The following is a 17,765-nucleotide window of genomic DNA, read 5'->3' on the forward strand; positions in this document are numbered from 1 at the left end:
ACGTGGTGCGCATGCGCAGTTCGACCAGCTAGGGTCTTCAGCATGATCTACCCAGAAACGGATGATAATGAAAGTGTTTGTAAATTTCCGGTTGGTGAAGAGGAATTTCCGTATAACGGTTCTCCGAGAAGAGCACACCCCAACACGCAGCTGGAAACACGGTCGAAAAGCGTCGTATCTGGGCAATAAATATTCCTATAAACGCATTAGTGTGGAGTGTACACGGTGAAGGGTGATGAGGATGAAGATGATGAAGATGACGAAGGTGATGACTGTAGTGAGTGTGTTTGTGGCCCTCGGTGCGCTCGCGCCTGCTCTGGGAGGTGAGTTCCCCCGAAACCGAAAGTACTTTTATAAAGACATTATTACTGAACAAAAAGTCACAGAAAAGTAACAATATCACACTAAAACATATGAGTGACGTTTATTCTTGTATATTTGGTTGAATTATTAAAAATCTTCGTTGTATTTAACGTCCACAGTTTCACTTCCGGTCTGAACATTAACGGTTTCTTTTCCTCAGGACCGTTGTTTTGATGTTTATCATGAACTCACCATTCCGTTTGTTTGTTTGTTTGTTTGTTTGTTTGTTTCACCAGTATTTACTGTAACCTAATAACGTACTCTGCCTTCAGTGATTATTCTTTATTTACCCGGATTATTAGTGCATTTTTAATGATTTAATAGCAATAGGCCAGACCTATAAACATGCACGTCTTATGTTGAAATGATTTCATCTTTAGTCATTCAAATAAATATTCAATACCCAAATATGTACACAGTTATATACAAAGGTTTTTTTTTTAAATAGCTATTATGTATATTATTATAATATAATGCTGATACTTTTATTTCTCACTGTTATCCATTTCTAGTACTCGTTTTTTCCCTTCACTTTATTCATTGTTTATACTGAATGTATTGATATTTAAATTTGACACTTAAAAATCTCCTTCTGAAATCTTCTGAAGTTTTGCATGTCCTCAGTGCAGCCACCAAAACTGTATATTTAGTACGCGAGTGTGTCGGTGTGGTGGACGTACGTAGTTAGGCCTAACTGGCGGATGTGGGTTTTTTTTGTACTTGTGTGCGTGTTCATGTTATTTCCGCGTATGTGAAACTGCACTGGGTTCAAAACAACACACTTCGTATACTGCACCAGTGTGTAGGCTGCTGTTTGTCATTTGGATCCTACACAACATGTGAGCACCTGTCAGTCACATTCACTTTACTTTCAGAGAATAAGAGTGCTCTTTTGGAATAATAACCCATACTAGCTTACTCCGTTGTTTAATTGCGGAGATTCTATGCAAAATTGCATAAAGTTTGGCAGTGTCTGATAATATAATATAATCGGCATGAACGCCACTGGATATTGTGACACTGTAATACTGGATAGGATCAAATTGTTATGTTATAATGGTCATTAAGTAGCATAATGTAGACATTTAAATTGTGTAGGAATTTTCAATAGGAGGAGATGCATTGGTTGGACTTCAGAAACATGACCAAAACCAAAAGATATCCATTTTGACCTGTTTCAGTGAGGCACAGACTCCCCACATGCACTTCAGTCTAGAACAGCTAAACCTGTTTGCGTTGTATTAAAGCTGCATGTACAATGTGAATGTTTGAATGTGTGAACTTTGGGACAGGATTTGGTTTCAAACAAAAGTGAAAGTTGGTAAGAAAATCTTCTTATATGTCTCCTCCAGGCCAGCACTCTCTGTACTACACCTACACGGCTCTGTCCAAATCGATTAAACTTCCCGGAATCTATGAGTTCACTGCACTGGGAATGCTCGATGACCGAGAACTCGACTACTACACCAGCGAGACTCAGGCTAAGGTTCCTAAACAGCACTGGATGAGCGAGAAGATGCCACAGGATTACTGGGAGAAAGGCACTCAGTCCCGCAAGAGCAAAGAGCAGTGGTTTAAGGTCAACGTGGATATCCTGATGGAACGTATGGGACACAATAAGACTGGTTAGTACATTTCCATTAATAATTATCTTTTTTTTATTTGGTATTCCTTCATATTTCCAAAGGTTTAGTGTCAGACAGTTCAATTATCTTCACTGTACTGTGTTCATTTCAGAGCTTCATGTTCTTCAGTGGAGACATGGCTGTGAGATTGAAACTACAGGTGGAAATATTAAATTTGTGAGTGGAGTTGATGAGTACAGCTACGATGGCACTGAGTTCCTCTCCTTCGATGACGTAAACTCGAGGTGGATTGCTCCAGTCCCAGCTGCTGAGCCGACCAAAAGGAAATGGGATGATGTGCCCATCCTTAACCAGTACACCAAGGGCTATCTGGAGAAAGAGTGTGTGGACTGGCTCAAAAAGTTCATGGATTATGGAAAAGAAGAACTGAGAAAACATTGTGAGTATCCGAAGGATTTTACTGGAATCGCATCAGTTACTAATTTACATTTACAAAAAAAGTAATAAAAACATCATAAATGTTTCTGTCTTTTCAGCTCCACCAGATGTACATCTGTTTGCAAAGAAATCAGTAACTGACCCCAGCAAGTTGACCCTGACCTGCCTGGCCACGGGATTCTACCCTCCAGATATCGAGATGCGTTTGAGGAAACTCAGAACTTCTCTACCTGAACATCTGGTAACATCCTCAGGAGTCAGACCCAATGGTGATGGCTCCTACCAGCTGAGGAAGAGTGTGGACATTGTGGAGGATGACAAAGCACTGTATGGTTGTTATGTGAACCACGAAACCCTCCCGGAACCAATAATTATTCCCGATGGCAAAGGTACTTACCAAGAATTACTGTTGTTATTTACAGTTTATGTTTAATGCTGTAGTTGTTAGAAGTAGTTCCATTAGTCAGCTTTGTGTTTGTTTTTCCTTTAAAGGTATTCAGTGCCCAGACTGTACTGCACCAAGCACTCAGAGCGGTATCATCGGTGGAGTGGTCGGAGTTCTGCTCACAGTGGCTGTGGTTGCAGGCATTATCTTCTTCCTTATAAGGAACGGACAAATCAGTGAGTATAACGACGTAATGACAGATGTTATGTACTCTTAGATACTTGCACATTGTTATATACATCAGAGGGAAGAACAGAGTAAACAAACTTCCTAGAAGCATGTGTGAGGGGGAAAATACTTCACTGTGAATTAAAGAGACAACTGGAGAGTGAGACCTAAAAAAACCTGAAGACTGAAAATATCTGCACATCTGTATCCTGCTGTACTTAACCCTTGTGTGTCCTTATGGACATTTTTGGGTTTTTTTTTATCATTTTGTCTGTGTTAATGTTAATAGTATACATTTTGCAAAAGGTGTGTATTTTTATTGGATTTTAATATTTCACCCTCATTTGCTTTTGTTAATCAATTTTACACTAGATACACAAAATAGTTCACTCAGGACCTTAAGGATAAAAACGTCCTCATTGAAACCCATTCAAACTGCAATATTTAATCCCCGTGATGTTTAGCATAAAATCATGCGTCCAGAGTTCCCTCCTTGATACATGACAGCATTGTGTAAAGAAACCGGCGTTTAAAGGGTTAAAATTCTGCAAATGAATGAATGTTTGGTAATTATGATCAGAACTGATGCTGGTAAATAAAATCGATGTCAGAGAAAGTGGAAAAAAATATTCGAATGACCCTGCTTCCTGAGAGGCTTGAGTGTGCGAAGAAAAGAATTTCACTGTGCTCTATTGTATATGTGACCAATAAAGACTCATTTATCATTTATCATATAATATTTTTATGACCATTTTTGGACATAGATATTTTTGTCCTCTATGGGCTTGTGTGTAACTTTATTTAATTGATGCACAAGGGTTAATAATGTCTCTTCAAAAATCCTGACTATAAAAATGTTTACAGTTGTGCAGTACATAGTGGTAACTTTTATTATTTTCTTCTATTATTTAGCAACTTGCACACTAAGATGTATTTTAATATGTAGTTATTTTGGTTAAATATTAATTAGTCTTATTTTGTTGTATGTTCTATGTTCAGTCTGGTGCAGTATCTTATACCGTAATACAGGGGTCCCCAACCCCCGGGCCGCGGACCAGTACCGGTCCGTGGGTCATTTGGTACCGGGCCGCACAGAAAGAATAAATAACTTACATTATTTCCGTTTTATTTATTGTCTGAACGATGTTTTATTTTGAAAATATGACCGGATTCTCTCCGTTACATCCGTCTATGACTCACTCTTGACGCATGTCAAGACGTTTGTCTCGGTCACGTGATACGTTAAGCGTTAGGGGGCAGAGCAGATGTTACTCATGTTACGTTGTTGGCGTGATGTTACCAGGACGCTGCTAATAAAGTTGCGATTTCACATTGGATTCACGTTTATTATTATATTTTTTAAAAATACCCCAGTTTTTATGCCGGTTGTGTCATTTTATTTTGTTGTATTTATCCGCCACACCTTAAAGGCCGGTCCGTGAAAATATTGTCTGATATTAAACCGGTCCGTGGCGCAAAAAGGTTGGGAGAGAGAGATACTTTGTATATATTGTAACCTTAGTTTTGACAGGTATAGGTCAAAGGTCAAAAAGATACACATTCTAACTCTCTATATCTAGATCAAAGGTCATGATCATAAAAATATTTATAGTTATGTTAAATCTAGATCACATCCATTCGTTACCATACATGGTGCGGCCATGTGTTTTCCACCCCACACACGTTGCACACATGTTCTTTCTAACACTCTGAGGTAGTCATAAAAATATATATAGTTATGTTAAATCTAGATCACATCCATTCGTTACCATACATGGTGCGGCCATGTGTTTTCCACCCCACACACGTTGCACACATGTTCTTTCTAACACTCTGTGGTAGGTCATAAAAATATATATAGTTATGTTAAATCTGGTTCACATCCATTCGTGACAGAAACGTTACCATACATGGTGTGGCCATGTGTTTTCCACCCCACACACGTTGCACACATGTTCTTTCTAACACTCTGTGGTAGGTCATAAAAATATATATAGTTATGTTAAATCTGGTTCACATCCATTCGTGACAGAAACGTTACCATACATGGTACGGCCATGTGTTTTCCACCCACACAAGTTGCACACATGTTCTTTCTAACACTCTGTGGTAGGTCATAAAAATATATATATAGTTATGTTAAATCTGGATCACATACATTCGTGACAGAAACGTTACCATACCTGGTACGGCCATGTGTTTTCCACCCACACACGATGCACACACATGTTCTTTCTAACACTCTGTGGTAGGTCATAAAAATATATATATAGTTATGTTAAATCTGGATCACATACATTCGTGACAGAAACGTTACCATACCTGGTACGGCCGTGTGTTTTCCACCCACACAAGTTGCACACATGTTCTTTCTTTTCACATAGAATATGAAACTCTCTGTGGTAGGTCATAAAAATATATATAGTTATGTTAAATCGGGTTCCCATCTATTCCTGACACAAACGTTACTAGTTATGTTAAATCGGGTTCCCATCCATTCCTGACACAAATGTTACTATACATGGTACGGCCATGTGTATTACACATCCAAACAAAAATATGACACACACAAACGCACTTTATTTTCACATTATTTAAAAGGAATTTAAGTGTTATGTACTAAATTACCATAATTATGAACACAAGTTGTTAAGTTGACAATCATTTTTAAAATTACGTTTCTCCATTTAGATTGTCTGCAGTAGAATGCAGTCTTTTAAACCAGGAAAAATGACTGCCTTTAAGTTGTATAACAATAGTAAGTAAAATCCAGTGTGATTTACATTACAAATCCCATACGTAACATCTCTGCAGGCTTTATAGACGTTAAAGCACTGAATGAAATGAGCAATATAGACAAAAAATAAACACTCTGTGTCTACTACTTTTATCTCTCTCATAGAACTATCCACAGTCCAAAGGCTGTGGAGCTAGAAGGCTACGTGTGCGAATGACAAAAGATTTTAAAAAATAAAATAAAAAATGTATCAATACATGAAATTAGATTACACAATGTAGTTGAGGTTTACATGAATAAGCAGAAATGTAATCATGCTTATCTTTCCTATAGCACAAATGAAAAGCCCTCTCTAGATGAGCAGATTTGTCAAATGAAACTTTTTCCTTCTTATCCACTGCTACGGTAAACTAAAGTGTAGATATTCAAATTACACTGCTAAATATGACTAGCATTAGCTACGTGTAGTAGTGCAAAATAGTCCATCAAATGTATTAGCAGGTGTAGCCTATACACGAGTCCACTGCTGGTCATATCACTATTGAGAACATGCCCCAAATTCATTGCTTTTGTAGAATTTAATTGTAAGTGAAATGATACTCACATTGTAATGTCCTTAGTATTTGTTCAGTCTACAGGTCCTCTAACACTCTGTTAAATTAATACATGTAAACGTACTACGACGTAAATTTTGTTTTAAATCAGTTAACGCAGAAATTACACACAATATTAAGTTGATGTAATTATCAACACTATTATGTCAACACAACTCATCAAAATAATGTGTACAACTTTAAATATTTATTTAATTCAATAAATTAGAATTTTTATCTTGCAACCACACATTAAATTTAGATTGTGGGGGTTTGTTTTGTATAGCTCCGCTGTTAGAAAATACATGATGGTTGAATGTGAAAATAAATGAGCAGAATGTAAGCTTGTGAAATAAATTAAACTTTATTGATTGCACTTTTGAGAAAATGGCATGACTTTGAATAAAAATTTACTGAAATAAATACTCTAAAACATTGATATATCCGAAGAAATGTAAAAAAGAAAAAAAGAAAAAAAAAAGTTTTTACATACCTTCTAAATAGATCCCTTTATGAGGTAAACGTTTTAAAGACGGTGTTTTATAAGAAACGCGCGTATTACATGCCTTCTAAACCTAACCCTTTAGGATGTAAAATGTTTAAAGTGCTGCTTAAAAGGATCGAGAGTTTTGTTTTACATTTATGAGCTCTGGTGACAGTGTCTGAAGTGTGTGTGTATGTGGGTGTGTGGGTGTGCGTGCGTGTGTGTGGGTGTGTTAGAGACAGAGAGAGAGTCATGTGTTTCTTGGGGTTTGCTGACCAGAATGCTTACAGTGTGTTTATGTTAATGAATTAAGGGACGAGTCGTGTGTTTCAGGGTTTTACGATCCCTACCAATGTGTACATTTGTGGTTTAAGTGAATCTTTGTTTCTGAAATTACTTCTGTGGTAATTATCAGTTTGTGTAACTAATCTATAAGAAAATACTAGACCTGGTGACTGAATGTGGTAGATGTATTAGAATTTTGGACATGTTATGCATGTGTAGCTCCCTATGTGTATGATCTATGTGTAATCCTTCTGTCAAGAAATGAGCAGACTGAGGTTTGTGAAATAATTGAACTATTTATTGGCTACGTTGTTGAGAAAAACATTGTGATGTGTAAAACATTTCTACAGTCCTTCAAGGCTGTATGATGTCGTTGTTCTCTTTTACTGAAAGAAAGGTCAAAACCATCTGTGTTATTCGTTGTGGAGACTGAAGTGACAATATGTCTGAAGAAAATGAAAATATGTATTACATATCCTACCTTCTAACCAGGTTAATTTAAGGGTGAAAAAACCTTTTTTAAAGACGGTGTTTTAAAAGAGTCGTGCATTTTGTTTAAACTATAAACAAGATTTCAGAAAATGGTACGCCAACGAGGATAATTACACAGAACTATCGCTAAATACATAAGCTTTTGTCTATGCTTTGACATCCCATGTCCCAGCAGTACATTTATGACCTCTGATGACCATGTGGGTGTGCGAGGGTGGGTGTGTGAGAGAGAGAGAGAGACACAGGTGTTCTTTTGGGGGTTTTGCTGACCAGAATTCTTACAAATGTGTTTGTTAACGAACTAAAGGGAGTCGTGTGTCTCAGTGTTAAAATAATGGTTAAGATGTCGTAGTTAAAACACAGAAGAAACTCTGCAACTATCTGTTACAATGTCTGCTCCGAGAAATCCTAATACCCTTAGAAGATTGCTGTGTATTCAATAACAAGAGGACCTGTTGAAATGAGAGAGGACCTGACTTTTGCTCAAAAAAAAAAAAAAAAAACCCAAGAGGATAGATTGACAAATTATTATTGAAGGTAATGTAAAGACGTTGTTGTTTAACCCTGAGCAGGGCGTCAACAACTCCAAAGATAGTGTCTTAAGTCCGAGGGTTTAGTTAGGAGGTAGAAAAACATTTAAAGATGGTGTTTTAAAAGAAACAAGTGTTTCATCCTTAATGGTAAAAAAGAAAAGTGTTTGTACTCCAATATAAAATAAAACGGCAGAGACACACTGAGTACATTTCTGTTCCACAGCCTATAAGGATCCCCAAACTTCATGTAGTGTGGAAAAATATATACACCCTCCGTGACTATGTTACTTAAGGTTTAAACATTTTTATTTTGTGATGGCAGCAAGACAAAACGGTTGTGCATTTGGTATCTGGTGATTTTAGAATTAGGCCCCAAATGTCAAATATGTTGTGTGTATGGCTTCATCAGGCAAAGATCACGATGGCATGGAAAGAGTATACAAGAGTAATTGGGGTGATCTAATGCTTAGGACTTGTACAGTACTTCAACTCGGGAACGTCCCACCATGGCGTTCAGAGAGACGTTATCTATGGTACACGTATATATAATATAGATCAGATCACCAGTCTGTCTTTACCCAGTCCTGATCTGGGGGTTCGGGGGGGGGGGGGGGATTACAGTTCAGGCATATTTCCAACAGAACAGAATATTAGACATTTAGTGTAAACTAGTGAAAAAAAAATAATAAAATCTCTGAAATATTTCAGTGAAAATAGTGGTCCATATTTAATGCATTATATTAGAAACGATAGTACAGTCTTTGTTGATCAGTTACCAACTCATACTTTATAATAATTTGTTTAGGAGCATCTGAATCTGGCAAATAACTTTTATTGCATTTAGGCATACAATAAAAGTTAATAAAAAAATTAGGAAGAAATGACTTGTGCACTACTGCTGCGGATATTAAGTCAAACCATTTTATTCAAACTTCAGCATGACCCATAGAGAAGCAGAAACTTATGGCACCTTATGAATACCATGTGAAGGATTAAGTTGACTCGTCACTTACAGTTACAAAGACGTGTCCTTGTGCAGGATCACCTTCACACCAGCATCGATCCCCTCTTATCCCATTTCAACGTATAAGAAAAGGCAAAAAGTAATATAAGATGTATAAGAATATATTTATAAAATATAACACATTATGAGGAAGAAATATAAAATATTATTTAACAAGGTCTGCCGTTCAGCCCTCTTAACTGTAAGAGCATCATCAGTATTGTACAGCAGTTGGGGAACAGTACTTAGCTTTCAGATGTCAGATATAAAACAACTTTTTGAGTCACAGTGCCAAACTACTGGTATTATATTCGGATCCTTCTTTTTCAGCATGAAGGACTGGCATTTATTTATTTAATAGACAGATGGTACAGCCATATACTTGGTCAGAGGATTTAGGAATTTCTTTGAGAAAGGTTCATTGTTTTTGTTCTTTTATCATAGCTTCAGTTTGTATACTTACTTTGGTTAGTGACTTAAACTGTTTTATTAGGTATTGACAGATTTCATTAACAGGGAACGATGATAGGTGAAGATTAAGCTGGTATGCGTGTACAAAATAAAACTGTCTATATGTATATTTGTCTGCTATGTATCTGTTTAAACACTGCTGTAATGGCGATATAAAGAGAGAGAGATACCCATTTACTAATTCATAGAACCCTTTCCACCTTTTCAAGTTCGTTATACATTTTTCTTTTCAAGCATCGTGTTCAGACATTGCAAATCATCAGTCTGAAGGTTAAGGGTTACTTAGATTTTTGCTTCTTCAGCATCAAAAAAAAGTCTAAACATTAATCTTATTATTAAACTCAGAGACAATATAACTGTATGGTTGTGATCATAATAAAAGGCAACGTGAAAGGTGACTTAATTCCCAATGAGATTTCTCTATGTTCTCTATGACCTTTCTACAGTATATGCCATTAAGTCCTAGTTTCCAGCCATCATTACAGCACGGGAGAGGAAATCTCGTTTATCAGATGTGTGATGTACGTCTAGACAATCTGATAACAAACTACACACACAACATTTATGTTGAGAAAATTCAGCTTGATCTTTGTTCCCAAATAACATTGGATCAGATCCATAATTTACAGCATCTGTCCCACACGTATTTAATCTGTATTACGAGTACTGAACAAGTTAGAGGAGGAGAAAATGTAGATTTACTGTTCATTGGAACTTTATTGTTTATTTAGATCTGTCTTGATTCATTTTCATATTCAAATTTTTAAAAAATACATAACGTAACATAACATAACGTATGAATGTAGGAACATGGATTTTCACCATGTGACTCTTTTCAGAAAATGGTCTTTCTCTGTTTCTTATGCACACAGAACCTACTTTTCTTTTCATAAAGTCATACACCAATTTACTATTCCTGTATAGGGTTTGAGTAAATATAGATAAACTCATTAATGTACTGTAGCTCTCAGAGTTACTACACTACCCCACTTGGTAATTCAGACCATAACCTCATCTTGTTAACAGTTCTTTCCTGCAGTTCAGTCTGTCCACAAGGAATAGGTACACTCAGTAAGGATAGGGTTAGGCAATACATGTGCATCACTTTGTTTCAAAGATGGTGGAGATAAAAACACGTGTATTACGTGTGTAATTTCATGTATTGATACATTTTTTATTTTATTTTTTAAAATCTTTTGTCATTCGCACACGTAGCCTTCTAGCTCCACAGCCTTTGGACTGTGGCTAGTTCTATGAGAGAGATAAAAGTAGTAGACACAGAGTGTTTATTTTTTGTCTATATTGCTCATTTCATTCAGTGCTTTAACGTCTATAAATCCTGCAGAGATGTTACGTATGGGATTTGTAATGTAAATCACACTGGATTTTACTTACTATTGTTATACAACTTAAAGGCAGTCATTTTTCCTGGTTTAAAAGACTGCATTCTACTGCAGACAATCTAAATGGAGAAACGTAATTTTAAAAATGATTGTCAACTCAACAACTTGTGTTCATAATTATGGTAATTTAGTACATAACACTTAAATTCCTTTTAAATAATGTGAAAATAAAGTGCGTTTGTGTGTGTCATATTTTTGTTTGGATGTGTAATACACATGGCCGTACCATGTATAGTAACATTTGTGTCAGGAATGGATGGGAACCCGATTTAACATAACTATATATATTTTTATGACCTACCTCAGAGAGTTTCATATTCTATGTGAAAAGAAAGAACGTGTGTGCAACTTGTGTGGGTGGAAAACACATGGCCGTACCAGGTATGGTAACGTTTCTGTCACGAATGGATGTGAACCAGATTTAACATAACTATATATATTTTTATGACTACCACAGAGTGTTAGAAAGAACATGTGTGCAACGTGTGTGTTTGTGGAAAACACATGGCCGCACCATGTATGGTAACGAATGGATGTGAACCAGATTTAACATAACTATATATATTTTTATGACCTACCACAGAGTGTTAGAAAGAACATGTGTGCAACGTGTGTGTTTGTGGAAAACACATGGCCGCACCATGTATGGTAACGAATGGATGTGAACCAGATTTAACATAACTATATATATTTTTATGACCTACCACAGAGTGTTAGAAAGAACATGTGTGCAACTTGTGTGGGTGGAAAACACATGGCCGTACCAGGTATGGTAACGTTTCTGTCACGAATGGATGTGATCCAGATTTAACATAACTATATATATTTTTATGACCTACCACAGAGTGTTAGAAAGAACATGTGTGCAACGTGTGTGTTTGTGGAAAACACATGGCCGCACCATGTATGGTAACGAATGGATGTGATCTAGATTTAACATAACTATATATATTTTTATGATCATGACCTTTGATCTAGATATAGAGAGTTAGAATGTGTATCTTTTTGACCTTTGACCTATACCTGTCAAAACTAAGGTTACAATATATACAAAGTATCTCTCTCTGTTGGGGCCCGCTGCCCTAATACACTGATCTTGTGCAATAATTTTATACACTTGATTAAGTCATGATTCCGTTCAACTCACGATACTGCCGTCACGACTCATAAATTAAAAATGCCTACAAGCAGAGGTTTAATATTGTAAACAAAATGTACAACAGGTTCACCATATCTTAAAGATGAATAAATTAATGAATAAATCCCCAAAAGATAGTTTGCAGAAACAGAAGTCTCTGATCCAGGATAAATGATTGACTGAAACACAGTGAGCTCCGTAGCAGCATGTGAGACATCATTTTAACTGGAACTAGAGCTCCAGAGTCGCTAACATGACCGTCTTCCATGCGCTCTTTCTCAGGCACTCTCGTTTTAACTGTTATAACATGGTTGTGTAACGGTATAACCTAGAATGCATGTAGGTTGATCCAAAGCTATAACTGCTTCACACGTGCAGATGATTCTGTGTCTGTAATAACACGTGCTTTTCACGGAAGAATGCGATCATGTGACCAGCCTGCTCTGTTTATTTTAACTCTGCGTTGTGAAAAATGGGACCCCTGGTGTTCAAACAGTGCAACTGCATTTGATTCATTCGTTCCGTTCTGATTTCTGCAGTGTGAATCCACATTTCCACCATACACATGGTCAAATGTTTGCATTACACCTCTGCAACTCATACATTTTTATTATTTTTTTTTTTAGAATTCTTTATTATCTATGGTAGAAAGAACAGTATAATGAGTTTATTCATTTATAAACTGTTCTATTCATTTAATCTGTTTAGGGTTGAGATGTAACAGTGGATCCCCAGCAAACAGCACTGTTCATGTGCCGCTTGCAGGTAGGTGTGATTCATGCTTGTTCAGTTATGATCAACCGGTGATTAGGACCTTAACACAAGAAGTAATATTAAACATACAAAATGGTAGGAAAATGTAAAAAGCACACTGTGAACCATAAAGTGGTCAGAAATCAGGGCTGTGTAGCAGTGCACCCAGAATTCTTCATTATTTAAATTAATTGCATGCTAATTAGCGATCATAATTCAGAACAGAAACATATAATATGGCCATTAGACCTTTAGACTGTGTGTTCTCACATCTTGCTCTCTTGTGTTACATGTTTACTCCTGCTCCTGCTCCACCTCCTGCTCCTGCTCCAGCTCCTGCTCCATCTCCTGCTACAGTGTCTGCTACAGTGTCTGCTACACGTAGGTGGAGTTTGTGCTTAATACCAGCCAGTGAAAAAGGGATAACTGGTTTATCAGTTTTAACACAATCGCATCCACAGACTGTTCAAAATGAACTAACAACCGCATGCTGGAAAACTGAGAGAGTGTGATAGAAAACACACACATCCAGCTCTGTAGTAAAGGAACCATGCATTATTGAAAAGGTGTCAAATGTCTTAAGAATGGTTGCATTAAAAATGCGTAAAAATAGATGAACTGACACTGCTGCGTTCTGAGACTCGCTGCTCTTCGGTTTTAGGGATCAACAGTATTCCTGTTACAGATATTTGGATTAAAAAATATGTTCCGGGAGTACAGTCTATTTTTCCACAAGTCAAAACCTTTTATTGCTTTATTAATAATATCTTTTCGAAAAGGATGCCCACTGCCTATGGATATATTTGAAACATTTTATTTCTTTAGATATAATGAACATAGGAGTGAATAATGAATGATTAAAAACTGATTGAACCTGAACTTTTTTGTCTTTTTTCCAGACCTTCCTGTCAATAAGGGACCATACATCAATGGTGCTAAAGCTTCTGACAGCGCAATTGACTCTGGTAAAAAAAAAAAAATTCTGGCAAAAGTCTGAGCCATGTTTCCATTAAACCAAGAACATGTCTTGAGCACTCAGAAGGGTGACTGGGGGAAATATGCCTGTATAACATGTTTCCTGTAGATGAAATGGCACTGTGGTTCTTTAATAAACCAGATCACTGTGGTGTTTTTCAGGAAATGACAGCGCTAGTGGATCATCAGACGGCAGCCAGGGGAATATTGGTGAGGGAACCCAAATGCTACAAAACTCTCAATCTAATGCTTCTGGTAATCTAGATCATTCATTAAAAAAAAAAAAACAAAAAAAAAACAACTTTAGCTTAGAAATGCAATGTGTGACTGACAGGTGTATTAATGTGAGTAACAATCACCAGGACCACTGGAGAACTCACCTGTAAATAAGAGAATAATTGATACCATGAATTACCTTCAACAGGATCACCAGCGCACAGCCAGATGCAAAGTGATGAAAACACCCCAATGCTACCGTAATCTGAATAATCCTGGTAATCCTGATCAGATCATTTATATACATTATACTGTATGCTAAGTATCGGCCTAAGTATTATAAGGTTCTATCTGGGTGAAGAGCTGTTTTGAGATGTGGTGAAAAGTATTGAAATTTACATTTATAGCTCGTCAACACTACACTTTAATCTAACTTTATATATTCATTACTGAAATTCTGAGAAAGTACATTTTTGAACACCCACCAAACACAGCTAGAACCTTAATGTTTTATTTGTTTGTTTGTTTTTTATTCAAGCTCTCAATCATATCTTACAAGTCTGCTATCTGACATTAAGTCCTGGGTTACACCTGAAAGTTCAGTGAGAAAGCACACTGCCTGTAGCTAGATAATGTCAGTAATATTTCATGGTAATGTTCGCCACAAGATTAGCTTAGTCTGTGCTGAAGAGTCTCCAGTGTACCAGGACATTTATAAACCGTATGATCAGTAGTACAGTAGATCGGATCTGTACTATTTTTACAGTTCTCTTTTGAAATGATGGGATTTTATTTTGATTCAGCCTTTCAGACTTATTTTTAAATCTAGTCAGGACAGTAATGTTTCTCTTTTTCTTTACAGCGGCATGAAGACAAGGATCTCAAACCTGACGATATGAGTGTGGGGGACTGGCAGATGATACAATCAATATAAAAAGTCTACACACCCCTTTTTATGTGATGTAAAAAAAATAATTATATAGAAAGACTAAGATAAATCATTTCAGAACGTTTCTCAGCTTTAATGTGAAATTGCAACATATAAAAAAAATTAAGTGAAAAACAATCAGAAACGTTTCTAGGGAAACTAGGAAGGGAAAAAAACTAGTTGCGAGAGTATGCACACCCCTAAACTAATACTTTGTTGAAGCACCTTTTGATTTTATTACGCCACTCAGTCTTTTGGGGTAAGAGTCTGTCAGCCTTGCCTTGGCAATATTTTCTCTCTTTCTTACAAAAACATTCTGGATCCATCAGATTGTGAGGGCAGCTCCTGTGCACAGCGTGCTTCAGGTCTGGTCTGTGCCTAGGTCATACAAAAACATTTATCTTCTTTTAGTGAAGCCATTCCTTTATGGAATTGGATGTGTGCTTTGGGTCCTTGTCCTGCTGAAGGTAAAATTGTGGATAGTGGTGGTTAAAAGCTCTGGGTTACTACCTGCCACTGTTGGGCCCTTGGGCAAGGCCTTTAACCCTTAATTGCTCAGTTGTACAAATAAGATAAATAAATCACACTGGATAAGGGCATCTGCAAAATACTGTAAATGTAAATGTAAATTCCCCTTCATCTTCAGCTTACTAGCAGATGCAGTAAAATTCGGTTGGTATTTGTAGCTAGTCATGATTCTCTCCACCTTGATAAAAGCCTCAGTTCTAGCTGACGATGCTGCCACCACCATGCTTCACCGTGGGTATGGTGTACTTTTAGTGATGTGCTTTGTTTGCTCCAAACATACCTTTTGGAATTATGGATTTATTATACCTTTTGGAATTGGTCTCATCAGACCATAACACATTTTGCCACATGGTTTGGGATGATGTAGTTGAGCTTGGATGTTTTTTGTCAGAAAGGGTTTGCGTCTAGCCGTCCTACCCCATAGTCCAGATGTGAAGCATATGAGAGATTGTTGTTACATGCAGATAGTAATCAGCACTTGTCAGATGTTCCTGCAGCTCCTTTAATGCTTCTGTAGGTCTCTTGGCAGCCTCCCTGGTAAGATTTTGTCTTTTCTTTTTGTACATTTTGGAGGGAAGTCCTGTTCTTGGTGATGTCGCTGTGCTGCTCCTTTTTCTCCACTTGTTGATGACGGCCTTCACGGTGTTCCATAGTACATCTAATGTTTTGGAAATTCTTTTATATCCTTCTTCTGATTGATATTTTTCTATGAGTGAGACCCCGTACATGTTTTGTAAGCTCTTTGCGGACCAGGGCTTCTGCAATCAGATGAAACCAAGCAGATGTGAAGTAAATCCTACAGAAACAGCTGGTCTTTATTTGGGGTTAATCAGAATAATGTCATTGATGACAGCTGTATGATAATTACTTTTGAACATGAGATTGAAAGTAATTGGTTCATTCTGAACACAATTATAAAAACATTACAAAAGGGTGTTCAAATGTATAACAACCAGGTTATTGTCTTTTTTTTTTTTTTGTCCTATTTTTCCCTACAGTGTTTCTGATTGCCAAGAGAACCACTGGACATCACACACAGCTTGGATTTAATGCTTTAGTGCTGCGTTCAAAGATCACTCAGATTCAGATTTGACCCAATCAATCACATAAGCCCTCAAATACGTCGCAGCACTGATTCAGTTTGCTGTTTGTCAATATCCAGTGCTGTTTAAGATAGGCTTAAAGAATCGTCCTCATGGCTTGGTAGCACTGCTGTATCTCATTTACATGTCTTCTCTTATTTTCAGTTTTTTTCTCCTGTCTTCTCAAAAGGACATACAAAGACAGAACCTTATTTTTGTTTGCGTTTTAGATACATGCTGTATATAGGAACATGCAGAAAGATCTAGCTCTATGTGTGATCCGTGTTTTCAGATGCGTATTGATGACAGCTCATCATTCGTACACAGTGAGTGAAGCCCAAAACATCGATCAGTTTAAAAATGAGCAGCGCTAATCTGTCGAGTCCAGTCATTAGCATTTCATTTCAGCTAACTAAACAGCTTGAGAACCACCGCAGCTTCTGACAGAACCCTTTAGAGGTCAGCTGTACGACAGTATGAGCTTTCAGAGAGAAGGTATTTGGTACACTGCTGTGTACAGAGATGAGGAGAACGGCATGCGGAGAGAATATTGAGTAGGTTGAAGGAACGTTGGTTTTTGGAGTGTTTGTTATATTATAGACTTTTATTTTGCCAAGTCACTTCAGGTCACATCATTTTAACAGTTACTGAAATCACAGTATAGAGACTAGTGTAGATGTTTTATATCACAATTTAACCAAACTCAGTGTTTTCCCACTGTTTCATAATGACAACTGCTCAAAACATATAGGTGCTTTCAGTGAACTTTTCATTGTGTGTGTGTGTGTGTGTGTGTGTGTGTTTTAATAGCATCAACTAAGTATAATCTGCTAAGTTGCCTAATGTATGTAAAATGGCAAAATTGCAAAGTATTTTATTTTATTTTGAGTTTGTATTATACTCATTTTAAACAGAACCACAAAGCTGTATTATGAGTGGATTATGATTATTTTTCAGGTGATGTCCTATTTACTTTGTGTATTTCCTGAATAAAGTCTGCTTTTTGGCCTGCTTCATCCACAACTTTATATGTGTCTATTGATCAAAACATTACTCTTGGACTTTCGCCAGTTCATATTGTTTTTGGAAAGACGTACCTTAATCATGCAAAAAAACGGAGAATAAAAAGAAGAAGGCGACAAAT

The 17,765-nt window shown here is 36.8% G+C and overlaps 1 protein-coding gene across 2 annotated transcripts in view; it reads left to right on the forward strand.

Moving 5' to 3' along the window:
* The window catches only part of LOC128618094 (major histocompatibility complex class I-related gene protein-like), a 48,781-nt gene extending 31,137 nt beyond the window's left edge, over window positions 1–17,644 (forward strand). The window contains exons 1-11 of one of the 2 annotated variants that reach the window (XM_053641499.1): window positions 95–323; window positions 1,716–1,988; window positions 2,101–2,388; window positions 2,486–2,776; window positions 2,880–3,008; window positions 12,848–12,904; window positions 13,226–13,273; window positions 13,792–13,857; window positions 14,030–14,077; window positions 14,292–14,361; window positions 14,946–17,644. In XM_053641499.1, the coding sequence (XP_053497474.1) occupies window positions 236–323; window positions 1,716–1,988; window positions 2,101–2,388; window positions 2,486–2,776; window positions 2,880–3,008; window positions 12,848–12,904; window positions 13,226–13,273; window positions 13,792–13,857; window positions 14,030–14,077; window positions 14,292–14,347 (1,344 nt within the window). In that variant the 5' untranslated portion in view covers window positions 95–235 and the 3' untranslated portion in view covers window positions 14,348–14,361; window positions 14,946–17,644. Of the gene's footprint in view, window positions 1–94; window positions 324–1,715; window positions 1,989–2,100; window positions 2,389–2,485; window positions 2,777–2,879; window positions 3,009–12,847; window positions 12,905–13,225; window positions 13,274–13,791; window positions 13,858–14,029; window positions 14,078–14,291; window positions 14,362–14,945 lie in introns of those variants that run through there. The other variant, XM_053641500.1, reaches the window with a different exon arrangement.
* Window positions 17,645–17,765: the final 121 nt, after the last annotated feature.

The sequence above is a fragment of the Ictalurus furcatus genome, chromosome 14, assembly GCF_023375685.1.
Source record: "Ictalurus furcatus strain D&B chromosome 14, Billie_1.0, whole genome shotgun sequence".
Lineage (NCBI taxonomy): Eukaryota > Metazoa > Chordata > Actinopteri > Siluriformes > Ictaluridae > Ictalurus > Ictalurus furcatus.